The sequence below is a fragment of the Ctenocephalides felis genome, unplaced genomic scaffold (genome assembly GCF_003426905.1).
Source record: "Ctenocephalides felis isolate EL2017-DRISC unplaced genomic scaffold, ASM342690v1 CF-g0.4_SCAFFOLD_01886, whole genome shotgun sequence".
Classification (NCBI taxonomy): Eukaryota; Metazoa; Arthropoda; class Insecta; order Siphonaptera; family Pulicidae; genus Ctenocephalides; species Ctenocephalides felis.
The window spans coordinates 20,819,239-20,836,501 of NW_020538040.1; the positions used below are offsets into that span (position 1 = coordinate 20,819,239).

General features: G+C 27.8%; 1 protein-coding gene across 1 annotated transcript in view; it reads left to right on the forward strand.

Annotated features, from left to right (window-relative positions):
• The first annotated feature begins 1,512 nt into the window (after positions 1-1,512).
• The window catches only part of LOC113374750 (CUB and sushi domain-containing protein 3), a 133,990-nt gene continuing 118,239 nt past the window's right edge, over positions 1,513-17,263 (forward strand). The window contains exons 1-2 of the mRNA XM_026614722.1: positions 1,513-1,522; positions 2,425-2,658. Of these exons, the coding sequence (XP_026470507.1) occupies positions 1,513-1,522; positions 2,425-2,658 (244 nt within the window). The remainder of the gene's footprint in view (positions 1,523-2,424; positions 2,659-17,263) is intronic.

Below are 17,263 nucleotides of genomic sequence, written 5' to 3' on the forward strand. Positions count from 1 at the left end.
AATAGCCAAATAGGCAATGGGAAATCTCTCACACTATTCTTGTCTAATCGAGTTAGAGTTTAATACAGCTCACGGACTGATCTTGGCTAGTACTAGCCATTTTTGCTATCATAGTAAAAATGATGAATACGTGATAGATGTCATAAAACATCTAGGAAAAGTAGATAATATCTATTGAAGAAGCACAAATAATAATTTATATAATATTGAAGCATCAAAAATATCTATTAGGAAAACTTGGTTTGAAATCTTATGTAATAACATAAATAAGAAGGAATCTACAACGCATGTATAAAATAAAAACTTAACTACAAAATACGTCGAATTATAGAAAAAAATTGCAACTGTTGTAAAGATAAAAACTGAAAATGAAAACATAATTCGAAGCAGAAAAGAATAAAAAATAAGTGAATTCAGTAGTTATTGAGACAATGAAGATTGCCATTTTTCGAAGCTAAAATTAGAGTTAAGTCATCAATATTTGAGCCAAAAAAAAAATAATAATAATAAAAACGATAAAATGTTATTAAAAAAAATTACGTCAGCATAAAAAATGTATTTATGATATTACTATTTATTATAAAAAATTCAAGAAATTAATATGATTATCAAAAAGAAGAAAAAAGAGATGGAAAAGAAAGAGTGTACATGAAATATTACTTTAAATTGTACCAGTTTTTTTAATAATTTTTTACAAGTATTCTTTCTTGCAAATAAGAATTTTTATGACAAATCAAGCTCATTTGCAGAATCTGAAACTTTTTTCTGTGAATAGCAGAATTTCTTCTTCTTAACCGAAAAAAGAAAACGCGGATGTTGCAAACAAACAAAATTACTTTTGTTTTCTGACAAATGCACAATGGAACACATCTTTATTGTTATGAGGTCACTTTTCGGCATTATATAAAAATAAATCAAGTTAATCTGGATTCAACAATAAAATAATTTAAATATTGTTTGAAAGAGTGCAAGTTTTATTTGTCTCGACATGATGATGGCGAAATTGTGAACAATGATAAAATAAAATAATAAGTATATTTCGAATTAATATTTGCTAAAAGCAGTTCCAATGCATTTTCAATCTCTATATTAAATACCTCAATTTAAATATTTTTACTATTAAATATTTAAAAAAAATTTTTTATTAACTATTAGAAAAAATATTGATCTGGTAGCATTGGATAAATTTGCAATTTAATAATTATATATTTATCATTAAAATACTATGGTAATGCAATTGTGCTTAATTTTTGATAATGATATTAAATAATATTTAATAATAGAGATATATTCTCTACCACTTATTTAGTTTCATTGCTTACTTGAGTTACTTAATAATTAAATTGTAATTTTTATTTGTGATTCATGTTATCATTGGAATATAATTACAGTAATTATTTATGCTAATTTTAATAATTATTAATAATCACAATTTATTGTATATGAATAATTGTTAGATCGAATAATTTAGAATTGATCCTTTAATTAGTGAACATTAAATGACCATATACGATGATCATAGGTAAAAAGGAGTATTGAAAAAATAAAAAGGAGTGCGATTTATATGATCGTTTTATATTGAAGCATTATAAAATAAAAATCAATATGCATAATGTATATTTGGGCTTATATAGAATATAGAGTACCTCATTGATGCCCACAAGGCCTAGATTGCATTTAATTGGATTATTTTCATAATTTTTTAAAATAATTTCATCACTACGTTTAGAATTATACAAAATTAATAAAAAAATGCAACTTTATTCCAAAGTACTTATAAAAATACAAATGGTTTAATATTTTTAAAAACAATTTTTCAATGGTAAAACATATCACAATCTAGTTCTTTTTTAATCTTAACGATGTGTTGGAAATAAATAAGAATAAAAAATAAAGATAGATATTCTCTGCGTAATTTAATTAAGTTTTTTTGCAGTTTGTTAAATTATTAAAAAAAATATTAAAAATATAAGTAAATGTTGAAATTTGAACTAGAAATCAAATATTGTTTATAAATCATGATATATGATCAGTTATATCATTTTAAGACACAGATTCCAAATTAATGCATTATATATAAAATTGATAAAAATTAGTAAGAGATATGCTAAATGCCTATTCATGTTAGTATTCTAAATTATTATTTATTTATTTATTATATATTATTATACCAACTACCATTAATAATATTTAATAATACATAATTATACATTTGCATATAATTTGAAGAGCAAATATTTACTGAATAGCATTAGTTAAAGTTTAGTAACACAAAGTGTTAGTTACAGATTAATCTTGATATGAAGGTGTCTGAGAAGTTATAACTTAAATATTCCTCAATAGTTATAGTAATAACTGAAATTTCAGTTGAATAAATATAATAAAAAAATAAAATAATTTTCACTAATATTTTTTATTCTACAGCCTCCAGTCAACTGTTATCAAATGCGGGATACTGTAGTTTTCCAGGGGCGCCCGCCCACAGTACAGTGGCGTTCGCAAACACTTCGGCGTCACTGGCGGGGGCTTCACAATCTAGTTCCATGCCCCATGGTACTGTAGCGCAGTACCAGTGCGAAAGGGGGTTCGAATTATTGGGGCCGTCCAGGAGAGCCTGTCATAATGGACGATGGGTTCCTGAAGGAATACCTTTTTGTGGTGAGTTTTTAAAAAAATGTAATATGTGCCATATAAGCAGGACGAAAAAATCTGTAATGAATTTTGATGCTCATTCCTAAGGGAATGATGTGTTAGGTTTTTTATGATTAACTACTTGCTAAGAGTTTGAAGGTTTTTTGACACTGTTTGAGAGCAACATGGAACTAAATTATCATTTGAAGTATCTATTTATAGAATACATAAAATAATTCTTGCAATACTTTTGCATTCCTTACAAAAATCTATTAATTGTTCTATCGACAATAGAAATAATTATTTACACAATATAAACGTGCATTTAAAATATTTTTGTGAAAGAATTTTTGCAGAAATTGAAAATTTTTATTGAACATAAGCAAATTAATACTTTTGTATAAAATATACTTCCTTAATCGTTCGAAGTAGGGAGACTGGTTACGGTTGTACTAATTTTTTTTTGATCAGCCATAATTTTGTTATATAAACATATATTAATTAAATATATATATAAATTTTTATTTTTGTATAAAATATATTTCCTAAATTATGCGAAGTAGGGAGAATGGGTACGGTTGTGCCACTTTTTAGTCTACAGATTATGTTAATGTAGGGCGCTGACTCAATGCAATAATGGAAACTTGTTCGAACAAACTCACTTCATTTTTCATCCTTTGGACCCTATCTCAAAATCAGTATAGTTTAGCTATTATAATGGCTATAACAGTACCCAGTCTTCCCTACTCCTAATTTTGATCAATGATATTTTTATGCGATAGGTTGAATGAAATAAAATAAACTCTCCCATATGGGTAACCTCACAGCCGGTTTCGACTTTTACAGCACAATTTTATATTACCATAAATCTACTGATGAGCTAATTCACAGATTCAAATTCATCTCACTTTGTAACACTTTCTTTGAGGTACGATGTAGGCCGACTTATCCGGTTGATCACTGGTTAATGTTTAGAAATTTTAATGCGAATAATTAGGATGCAAATCGAGGAAAATAGACAGATAATTTATAATTTACACTTTGATAGGTATATATATATATATATATTAGGGTGGTCCTTAAAATGGTCATTTTTGAATTTCCTTGCTCCCAGGGGCTCAAATGGTTCCAAATAGATAAAAAACAATTCTCTGAAAGTTTTAGCTCTTAATATTAACGTTTAGATAGAGCGCAATTCAATCAAAGTTTTGTATGGAAATAGCATGGAAAATTTTTCAAAAATTTAAAAAATGTTTTTTAGATGTAATTTAGCGAACAAATGAATGAATAAAACTCATTCATTTGTCGCTAAGTTATACCTAAAACATTTTTTTCAAATTTTCAAAATTTTTTCCATGCTTTTTCCATACGAAGTTTGATTGAGTTGCGCTCTATCTAAACGTTAATATTAAGAGCTAAAACTTTCAGAGAATTGTTTTTTATCAATTTGGAACCATTTGAGCCCCTGGGAGCAAGGAAATTCGAAAATGACTATTTTAAGGACCACCCTAATATATATATATATATATATATATATATATATATATATATATATATAATTTTATATCAGGTTGGCAACTAAGAAAGTGCAGATTTTTGTTAGAAAAACAGACATTTTTTTCATTGAACTAAATAACTTTATTCTGAAATGCACTGTGAATTTTGATTAGTTACTAGCATAGATGAACAAAACTCAAAAACTATTTTGTACAAATAAGCCTAACCACTAGCCAACAAAATTTACTAGTTTTCATCCTTGAAGCAGAATTAATATCCCACTTTTATAAACTAGCAAAAACCTGAATGAGGTACAATTTGACACCATCGTCATTATTGATTTTTTTAAAATTCAAGGAGTTTTGTGAAGATCTAAGGCGTGTGTAAGGGCAGGACTATGTTGTGGATGTGGCAAAATATTCCAACCAAGTTCCAATAATTTTTGCCGAGTGGTTAAAATTATGAGATGCCAATAATGGAATAAATCACCATTAAGATTTGCCAATTCAGGCCGCGTTTTTAACTGCATTGTTCAATTTTGTTAGTTGACCTATAATATAGAGATCAGAGCTTATTATTTGGTTGGTCATGACAGTTCAATGCAGACAACTTCTCTTTAGTCAATTTGAACTGGACGACTAGAGCGTTTTTCATCTCTTAGTGAAAAATCACCAGAACGAAATCTGGCAAACCAACTTTGACACTGCTGTTTTTTAAGGTTTCATCATAATAAACATAATTTTTCTTGAGCTAAAGATGCCTTTTCACTTTTGTAGAAATTAAAAAGCAAAATATGGCAAAAGATTACAATTTGGTTTTCCATCTTTAAAATCTTTCCATCGATAAAAAACTCTTGTTTACAGATTAGTAGCTGAATTGCCTATTATCCAATAACAAAAGGTATTTTATATTTGGACTATGTCAGCAAACCTGCAAATTCAATTGAAACCACCTGAAAGTGATAGCCTGGCCTAGAATTTTTTTTAATTTAATTTGTTTTTTTTTGTATATTTAAAGTTTAACTATTCAAGAATATGTGTACAAGAGATATCTCTAAAAATTTAGATTATTTTCGTAGATATAGCTGTTTGAGCATGATAATGTTCCTCTGTTTCCTTACTTACTTAGTTGCCAACCCAATATATTAATATTTATGAAATATGGAATTTAAATTTTTGGTACAGAATATACCAAAACTCGAATTTTATATATTTTCTTAATAAATTTTGATTTGGCTCGAGGTTAGGTCTATTTGCACAAAATAGTCATTTAGTTTAGTTTATGATTAGGAAGAGTAGATATATGATTTTATATAAGGTTGAAGTTTTACTGGCTTTGAAAATTAGTATAATTGGACTAAATATAACTTTTTTGTGGATCACGAGTAATATATTTTTGTCAGAATAGTTAAATAATTATTCTGATTCTGATTACATAATCAAATTGGATAATTGTATTTGAAAATTAAATATTTGTTGTTTTTTGAGCAAAACATTCAGCCAGTATTTTTAAAGTATAACTATAGCATTAATTTGTTTAACTGTTTTTTTCTATTATACATATTATAAGAAAGCCGTAATTCGATCCGCAGCTTTTAAATGCAGATAAAACGGTGTAATTATGAAATCAAAGCACGCTACGCTGATTCCTTCGAGTTTGTCATCTCTTCTCTAATTTTTCAGTTTTTTGGGTTAACGCGTTTTACATTCTAACCATGGATTCTCTAATGAACACACCCACGAAGGCGACACGTTTGATCTTAACCTACGATATAGGAACAAAGTGTGCCAGAAAATTTTGTCTGCGCGAAAAAACATTTGTCCGCGTGATAATTTGGAGAAAGATTAGCTTGGAGCATTCTTAGAAACATTATATTCAAAGAAGAAGAATTATATGTTTCGAATAGTTTTTTTTTGTTAGTAATACACATCTATTGGACTTTTATCGAAGTTTTAAATCATTCCTCAGTAGAAATTTTGGTTTTTCTAATGGTTAATGAAGTATTCTGGTCTAGAATTTTTTAAAATTTAATTTGTTTTTTTTTTTAAAAAATATTTTAAGTTTTAACTATCCGAGAATATGTGTACGAGAGGATTTTTCACAACTATATCTCCAAAAATTTAAAATATTTTCGTAGATATAGCTGTTTGAGCATGATAATGTTCCTCTGTTTTCTTCCTCCCACCCATGATTTCTCAACTTCTACTGGACCGATTCATTTGAAATTTTACAGCATCCTTTTTTAGAGCTCTCTTTAGTATGAACTAAGCTCATCCTCAAATTCCGCTTTTTTTAAAAAAAAGAGAATTTCAAAAAAGGTTGTAAAAGATATATTTTCTTCATACAGTCGATATTTTGTGAAAAAACATTATTTTGACTTGTTCATATTTCATACGATAGCGACATTATTTTAGATTAGTTATCAGGGCGGGTCGATTTAAAGGTCATTTAGGCACATATGATTTTAGGATTCTGGGAATCAAAATAAGATACTTTGCTGAAGAAACCATACCTCTAAAATGAATTCTGATTTCTTGTGCATTGACCCAAAGATGAGGGTTAAATTTTGAAAAACCTCTCGTTGGGGGTTCCAGGGGGTGAATCACGGGCATGGGTGGATTGGCCTTCCACAGCTGGTGGGGGTCGGTCATACATTTGAACGCGATTGGGGCACTCTAAATGGGTAAAACAGAATTTTTAAATTTTAACCCTTATCTTTGGGTGAATACACGAGACATCATATTCATTGATCCTTAGTGTCCAAAAATCATATGTGCTTGAGCGACTATATTTGACCCATACAAATTGACTCGCTTTATTAGTTAAATATAAATATTTTTTTTTTAAATTCTTTGGAAGGCTAAAATCATGGGTAGCAAATCACGGGTCAAGTGCAAATTGTTTGAGATCCTTCACATCATCACCCGGAGTTAAAACTTTGACTATTTTTAATTTTAGTTATTTTTTCATATTCTTAAAACATAAATTAATAACGTGTGAAAAAAAGTAAAAACACTTCCTTTCATAAATTGCTTAAAATTTATGCCTTCAGGCCAAGAATACACCTTTGAGTTTAAAGTTTTTAAGAGTATCTCTAATCAATGGTTAACCACGACAATTATATTTTAGGACATGACAAATTTTAATTTAAGGAGCGAGAGTAACGATGTAGTTCTAATTTCTTTCTGGTAAATCAAGATTTTAAAAATGTTTAGCAAATTTTAATAAGCTTCAGCCAAGTTTTAATGAATATTTGTCAGAAGACTCTATAAGAGTCAGAAGAGTATTTTCCTTCTGTGTTACGGTAGCATATTTACAAAAATTGAAAATTGGTGGTTTTCAAGCATATATATATATATATATATATATATATATATATATATACATTGTATCCAATACATGCAACTTTTATAATCTATTTATGTGTATTTGTATTCCCGATGTGTGTTTAGTTCCAATCACAAAGGTGTCAATGTCACCGCGATGACCGTGACCGAGTCACGGACCGAAATTATGTCTTCCGGCTACCAAAAACTTAAAAAATATATTTTATCAAATATTTATTCAACAAAGAAATATGGACAGGAAAGTTTTAATTTAGCTGTTTGTAAGACCTCCTGGGGTCTTCAGGAATTTTTGTGTAGCGATATCAATTTGAATGCATAATTTTTTGGATCAGTTTGATATCGCTTTAATAAATTTTATTTTGACATTTTCTTAGGTGTGATATATTAACATTGATATGATACAGTAACATTGTAATACCTTAGGCTAAATTTCATTTCCAAAATCAAAACCATTATGCATTATGCTTATGCCAATGCATTATGCTAATACGTTTATAGCAGTAAAAATTGATAGCAGTATTTTGAAATTGAATTTATTAGAACTTTAAAAAATATTTGTTATAAAAGAATTTCATGATATGAATTGTGAATACCAAACGAATTATATCATAACAAATACCATATATCAGACAAACAACTATCTGACTATGTTCAGTAAAACTTCCCAACTCCCATCATAGTAAAAGTCGATGTTTTTTCAAAAAATTGTCTACTGGTCCTTTTTACCGGGTAAAATGGGAGAGCTAGGGAGCAAAAAAGTTTATAATTTTATTTTTAATTTGAAAGGGATTTTACGAAATAATAGCTGAATTATTGAACCCATGAAAAATGTAAATTTCTTGAGTACAATTTTTTACAGAAATAACACTGTATGTATATAACCTCGATCTGATATTTTGTCAAAAATATCAGCAGAGTTGGAATAACTATTTCTTTAACCTATCTCTAATAAGTTTTGTTTAACTTAAATACTTTTTTTATCGTTTACACGTTTGCCTGGGTAATGGTTCAGTTTGTCCTTTTTACACCGCCCACATGCAAACTTTTATAAAAGTTTATATGAAAAAACTGTTGAATCTAACTTAAAAATAACAATACATCTTATAGAACATTTAAATAACGTACACTTAAAAATTATATTAAGGTCTTGCAAACTAAACAACAGTGCTCACAACCCAAAAAACTAATAACGAAAGAAAATACTTTTATACTATAGATTTTCAAACAATGCCATTTTATTTCCCGATCGCAACGTTGTAAAAATCAAGGTGATGGCTGGTGAAAAATGTTTTTCCCTCTACTTTCAAATATTGTGTTTAAAACATTCTTAACTCTACTTGTTTTTAAAATATCGATGACGGATCTTTTTAACCGCGGATCCATTCTACAAAATAAGCTTCAAAAATCTTTTACTTAACATTCCAAGAAACTATCACAATTTTCAATCCAGTAATGAATGAATATAATCTACTCATAATTCTCTTAGAGAACACAACTAAGATTTAAAATCCCACACACAACGCGCATATGTACTTTTAGAACTAATTTCGTTTTTAATTCTCATCCGACTTTCTCCAACATTGATAGCGTCTGTAAAGAAATTTATTTCAAATGTAGGTTCTATTTACAATTTCAAATTAATTAATGTAAATAAGTTTTATTGTAACACTTCAATAAAATCTGGCATTTCGATATCGAAATGAAACAAAGCTTGATTAGCAAATGGTAGAGCGATGAAATATAAAAATTTAATCTAGTAATAATTAGTATTGTAATTTGTTTTTAAATTATTCTTTGTTTTAATTGCAAAAAATATTCTTAGTTAATTGGATTGATTTTTTTCAAATTATTACCTAGCAAAAAATATAATCATTATAGTTTATACAAAAAATAAAAGTGAAGGAGTACATTTTTATTTCGCTTTTTACATATGCATATATGTATGTTAAAAAGCTTCTTTTTTCTAAGTAGATGTTGAAAAAGAGACATCTCATATCCTCGAAATATCGAATAAAAGTCCCATAAGAATTTAAACAAATAAAATTGTATGTTTTAAAAAAAGTGGATAAATTCAATGTAAATAGTTGTATTTTATTCTAAAAGGACAGAAAAATAGAACGGACACACTCCTGTAAGTAGACCTTGTCTTTAATGATATATGAAAAAAGCTTGCTTATTTCAACATACAGAAGGAAATGTTCAATGAAAGAACTATATAAACACTTAATAATAAACAATTGGAATCGAATGAAAATAAGGAAGAAAAGCAATGATTGAAAGAGATTTTTCTATAGAAGACACAATTCAGAAAAAAATTTAGAAAATTGCTGCCTGTTTTAGAATGTAAGACAGAACTGGATTTCTGTGTTTTCTCAGGAATCTGCATAGGAATACGATTTGTCTAAGAAGGGCAATTATTGATGAAAATTTAAAAAAAAAACATAATTCAGAATAAAAGTTTAGAAACTTGATGCCTGTTTTAGAATATAAGACAAAAATCGACTTTTATGTTTTGTCAAGGATTTGTCTTGGAATGTAGTTTGTCGAGGAAGGAGAGCAATGTTTGGCAGGTTTTTCTTAAAAAAAACTTATTTTAGAATAAAAGTTCAGAGAATTGATTACTGTTTATAAGAGAGAATTGGTTTTTGGATTTTTATCACGAGTTTGTTTAGGAATACAATTTTTGTAGGAAGGAGAGCAACGATTTTTTTTTTTTAAAAATAGAATCCAGAATATTGACAGATTATTTTTTCAAAAAAATGACAGATTTCAGAATACAAGTTTTGAAATTTGGTACCTATTTCTGAATAAGACAAAACTAAATTTTTAAATTTTGTCAGGATTTGCTTTGAAAAATCATTTGACTAGGACGGAAAGCATTTATTGACAATTATTATTAGAATATATAAATAGATTATTATTTTAGAATATAAATCAGTAGAGGAGACTGGGTACGGTTGTGCCAGGGTAGGGTAGTGACAGTCATAACATCTAAACTATACCGATTTTGAGATAGGGTTTAAAGGGAGAAAGATGAAGAATTGCCATTATTGCTTTTAGTCAGTGCCTGCCTTACATTAAGATAATTTATTTATTTATTTATTCATAGGCAAGGTGTAATCAATAATAATAGATATTATTTCAGGCTCTTGTCAAGTAGCATACATTGCTTTTAAAGAAACATAAGTAAGTTATCATGTTCTAACTCTTTTAATAACTGTTTCTTGTATACAGATAGATCACTTGGTTTGTTATTTTGCTGTAAGTTGGACATTAGTAGTTAATTACCAGCAATTAGTTTTTGCATAAATAATTTAGCCCAATCATAAAGATGATTTCCAAAAGGTACGGTTGTGACAAATGTTGTGGATGCAGTTGTGACAAATGTTGTGGGTGCGGTTGTAACAAATGTTGTGGGTACGGTTGTGACATGCATTTTTTGTCCTTTTCGGATGACGATTAAACAGATGATAAAATCTAACCTAAGTAACATAAAATAATTGTCCGATTCTGTACTGAAATGTGAGTGAAATGAGCGAGCTGCTTGCGCGCCAAGACGCTAATGAAGAATTCTGACGATATAGCTGGACACGTTCCGAATTTAAAAGCAAAACTGTGTTATATAACGGTTCATGCACACACCTGTATAAAATATACATATAAACTTATGCAAATATATATGTATATTTACAGAAATACACACAAACAGGCACACAAATATACACACACATAGAATAGATTTTTTTAGAATAAATATTATAATTAAATTAATAATAAGAATTCATTGAATTTGCCACAACAATTGATAGTTATTTAAATAATTTGTTAACAAATACATAACCGTATCAATTACTAATACTTTACCTTGGACTCACAATAATTGTATTTTTCCTTCCTCCATAATCAGCGTAATGTATTATCATAAATTAAATTGAATAATTCATCCCAACCTACTCTTGAAATAAAAATGAATGTGTTTTCTTTTCTACGGTGATAATTCTGTAAGATAAAGTTAGTAAAAATAATCTAACTGGTAATTTAGAAAAAGGTTCCCAAGATTAACAACGTTCAAAGACATTTCTGAGAAAATTTCAGTTGTCACATCATCATGCAAAGCGTTAAACATTGTGTGGATGTAAAAGTTCAAATGAGTATAATTGCGAAGTGAAGGGTTATGTTTTAAACTAGATACAAAACAGAAATCATTAAAATATATTTTATTTATGCTTATTATTTATATCTACCATTAAATAATAGTTTGCTTTAAATTTTTAATATTTGAATTCATTACTCTTTTCGCATGTTTTTTTTCTGTATATGTCTTGCATGATAGAGTAGAGCGGAGATTGAAATTCCGCGGGTAAAAAGGTCCAACCGGAGACGCGCTGATTAGTTTTTGGCAAAGCAGGCCCTTTTTTTTGGACCCGCGGAGCAAAAAGTGCAAAGAAGATCTTTGAATGCTTGAAATGCTTGAAATAACATTTTACTTGTATTGACAGAGTGAAGCACTGATTACATTTTTGCGAAGGTATGTCCAGAGGTTTTAAAGATGCACAAAAAGTTGAAGACAATACCAAATTGCCTAAATACCTAAATAGTCATTAGATTTATGCACATCATCAAATTATCGCGTTTTCATGTTTTATAATCAGCAGCGCTTAATAAATAATATTTCTGAAAAAAAATTCAAATCAAACAAAGTTTATTCGCCCAGCAACAACATTTTATTTAATATTTATCTGTTATTTATTATTATTTAACTGTTTTATAAAATGTATTGTTATTTAGTTAAAAATGCACCCATAAAATTCATATTTTGTATTGGTAATAATGTAGCTATTATTTGGTAAAATCCCTTTAAAATTAAAATAAAACATTCGACCTGTTTGATCTGTAGTTGTCCGTCTATGGGATAAAAAATACCAGGTAACAAATTTTTGAAAAACATCCAAAAATCCCATTTCCATATTGATGAATTAGCTGGAAGTTTTATTGAAAGATCAAGATGGTTTTCACAATATAAATGGCTCAAAGTAAAATAGGATCTTTATGCCCCGCCCTACTCTAAGACCATTATATTTTTTTAGGGTCAAAATAGCTTTAGCGACTTATATCAAGATGAAATTGATTTAATATAAGCGCATTCAAATAAAGTATATAAAGTAAATATAAATAATACAATGTCGACTTAATTTTTCCAATTGTTGTGATGTCGTAAAATTGAAAAAAAAAAACTGTTGAGATCAAATAATAATTTTAATATATGATGGTTAATGTAACACGATTTTTAATTAACTTAGTTTTGTACTATTATGGGAAAATTCTCAAACTACTCGTAAAACTTATTTCTAAGAATTATCAGTTAATCACTAACAATGAACTTTTCTAAATAAGTGAACTTTTCTAGTGAAATTTTTAGTGATTCTTCATTTTATTGAAGATGAATAGTTTTGAAGTATTGAGAACATTTAAATTAATTTACATATTATTATATTTAAAATATATTTTATTATTATTTGATATGCATTAATTTTTTTCTCACTAGAACTGCTAGCTTTACATTTGGAGATCTTTTCCATAAATATTTTCTATGTTTAAGTTTACGGTTGTGCTTACAACGCTTTTATTATTGTTTTGATTTATTTTAGTTTGATAATTAAGTGGATTTAATTAAAATTTTTAATTAAAATTAAAAAATACTTTTTTATTCAACTATGATTTTATTAAACATCGAAATTTTTTGTACATAAAATCATGACACACTTAACCTAAATTAAAGCTAATTTGCTTCAACATTATTTAATTATTCGTGATTTAGATAAGTTTATCATAAGACCTTTACAAAGTATTTCATACACTTCTTTACCATTTGGATTTATATCTGTAACAGTTCATTTATAAATATCAATAGTTATGGACAAATAAATAATATTTATTGGGTTCGATGCGGTTTTAAAATATATGTTAACCACATATCATAATATTTCGAGAGTACCTTTGCGTAACTTTGATATGTCCGTTTATGTTCTGATGAAATCAAGATTCATTTGAAAAGTCCGTGTTATGATAACGGAATCAATGCTACGCATTACAGGCTATTGACCACATGTATAACTGCTGAAAGAAGTATATATAAGAAATATATATATATATATATATATATATATATATATATATATACATATTATACATATACATTCATGCATACATCAATACACGCATATATTTATGATGCATAACAGATGCACTTGTTAATCTCATTTCATTATATTACAAATTGTGATATAATTTGATTTCTTACAAATCACATCGAATTTATTCGAATCGAATTACAATCAAAGTCACCAATACTTTTCGGTAATACCAATACATATAAGTATATAATACATAGGTTGGGGTGGGCACAAAGGCCCAATTTGACTTTGAGCAAATATATTGTGAAAACCATACGTCACAACAAATAACACATATAGATAAACAACTATCGGACTATGTTCAGTAAAACGCCCAGCTAATTCACCATTGTAGAAAAGTGATTTTTGCAAAAAACTTGTCACCTGCTCCTTTTTACCCCTTGGGCGGTGTAAATTGAGACAACCAGAAGGCAAACAAATCCAATGTCTAAGGTTTAAATTCAAATGGATTTTACGAAATAATAGCTGCTTTATTCAAACAATGAAAAATATAAATTTTATGGGTAAATTTTTTACAGAAATACTGTATATAACCTTGATCTGGTATTTCATCGTCAGCAGAGTTGCAATAATTACTTATTTAATTTATTTCTTGTAAATTCTGTCTGGCATATTAATCAGCAGAGTTGGAATAAGCTCAGTTGGTTCCTCTTTATCCTACCCAGCCGTAAGCTTTTATAGAAGTTCTATAAAAATGGTTGAATCTAACTTAAAATTAATTAATACAGACTGATAATGATACATCTTTTCCCCTCTACTTTCAAATATTGTCGTTAAATTTTTTTTAACTTTACTGGTGTTTGAGATATCTGTGGTTGACCTTTTCACCGCTGACTTTTAAGCCCCACACTACCCTATATAAACGAATTTTGTAATTCTTGATAGTATATAATAATCTATATAAATTATGATATTATTTATAGAATATTCTGTAACTTCGACATGTTTATATATCTTGCAGAATTTTCAATTATTTATATATTTGCTTTACGTGAGTGAGTCATATGGTAATAACAAAGTAGAAATGAGTAAAATTTAATATAATAACCAAACATATTTTAAATTTACCTCATTATTATGCATTTGAATTATAACCAATAGTCAATGTAGATTTGAGCAAAATTTAATATATTAATTAGAAAAAATATTTCTTTATTAACTCGAATTTGTAGTCTAATGCTTTTTTTTACATGGTACTTTTACGGTGATCAAATTTCATAATTCTTATATTGCGTTAAAAATAAAATTGAAGAAATTTTATTAGTTTTGATTTACGTCATTAACTAAAAATATTTAAATTTATTATTAGAAATGAGCAATTGTACCATTAAAATTTTTCAACCAAAATCAAACACAAACGCAATTTTGCAAATAGTTTTGCAAATCTCAGGAAGGGTACAACAAAATGTTTTGTTGGAGCAGATTTAAAAAAAAATTAAGAAGTATAAATTCGCTTGATTTTCAAATCTATGTATTGAAATTCACCAGCAAATCCTTTAGCATCCGCATTCTTGAACATTAACAGTTTCTCTTAATGAATTCAGTCTATTTAGTTCATGATTTAGATACGTGTCTTCTTTCTCTACGCACGCAGGAAAACATTATGCATTTGTTCGTAGGAAGTGCATTCTGCTGTAAGTACACCTTAAGCAATCGCTAACCATTTAATTCTATTCAAAACACAGGAAGAGAGAAAGTAAAAGCAGTTTTAGCTTAATAGGCAACGTCTTCAATGACCACAGCTAGTGACAGAATTGCATAGATAATTCTTATTTATGCCATTTACTACAAAAGCATTTTGCAGTATTTCTAAACGTTACATCACTTGATAATAAGATCCATGAAATTTTAGATGGGACTTTAATTAAATGAGTTGTTTGCACATTCCTTTTGTAAAATCTGAATAGCTCGGTGATACATCTTATTCAAATTAAATAAGACTTATTCAAACTTATGGGTGATATAAATTAACTAGTTTTTTACGATACATGTGGTTAACTTGTTACTTTACAATTTATTATATCACACAACAGATTAGAGTAGAAGGGACTTGTTGCCACAGTTTTTTTTTAATTAATTTATCTTGAGGTCCACTAGTTTTAGTGGATTCTCTTACCGAACCCGATAAAAATAGATCGAAAACAATTCTTTATTATTTCACAATTAATCATTTTCTAGAAAAAGTGTGGTGTTACAACTTACCCTGTGTTTTGGGCTAGTTGTAACATATACCGAGACAATTAGTAACGATAAACACGACAGTTTTGCTTATTTCCGAAGAAATTGACAAGTTGTCTAGTATTTTTTTTTTCATAAATCAACATAAACTAATTTTAATACACATAAAAATATAGTGACTTTTGTCATAGAAATTCTTATCATGAATCAACGTAAACTACAATTAATACAAATAAAAGATATAGTGTCTCTGTAACACAATTTACATGTGCTCATACCTTACAATCTATAAATTCCGCCTAATTATTTTCACTTGAACCTTTATATAATTCTTGTATGTTACAACTAACCCCAGGTGTAACGGTTTTACAATAATCAATTTAACTGTTTAAACAATTTAACAATAAAAAAATGTTATTCATTATCAAAGATTGATACATTTGAAGAAAATTATAATGTATAAAATTAAAAATTGGTGGACAATAATAACACAAACCAAAATTTGTGATGATCTAATTTTATATCGCCTGACAAAACGACGCACCTGCACACTTTTGTTTACTGCGTCGGTCTGTAGGACAGTGGCTATGACAGTATTATGCAAGACGGTTTACGTAACCAATTAAGAAAAAAAAAAATTATTCAAGATCCAGAAAAACGTTTGTTGCTAATTATTAAGGTGACCATATTTTTTTAAGTCAAAACCGGGCAGGAAATTTTTAAGTTCTGTTAATCCGGACAGGGAAACCGGGGAAGGGAGAGTTAGTGGTAAATAGCTTAATTATGATGTTGGAATATCGAATACTTTATTAAAATAAAAATCAGTTTCTTAAGCATTACCGGCTATTGAAAACTCCTTTAATTTCACTATTTTTTATATAAAATCTTACAAATATGGATCTATATATTTTTATCACTTTTGTGTCTTGTATAAAATTTTATACAGTTTTCTTCATAATTAACTTGAAATTTCTGCTAATTTTCGTGAAATTGAAATTGAAATCAATCGCAAATTTTCTCATTCATAACGTATTGATTCATTCTCATTTTAACGCATTAATAAGCATACTCGTTGTCTTAAGACAATCTGAAAATGATATACATTATGTTTCGGATATTGGATGTGTTGTTGTAATTTTATCATCAAATAATTGCGAAGATTCAGTTCAAAATCTATATTTTTTGGAAGCCCGGTACAAATAACCGGGACCTTATAATTATAGTATAGTAATAATATCCCCTGTTACAATAAGACACTAGCCCCCTATGCAAAGCAAAACTTAATCCGTAAAGCTTAGGAAATTCTGGTAGGAAAAAACCTTTAAAATATTTCTTATTTATTGTTAATTAAATTTGTTTATTTATTAATATCAAAAATACATTAAACTTATGATTTTAATTATTGTTTGTTCTATA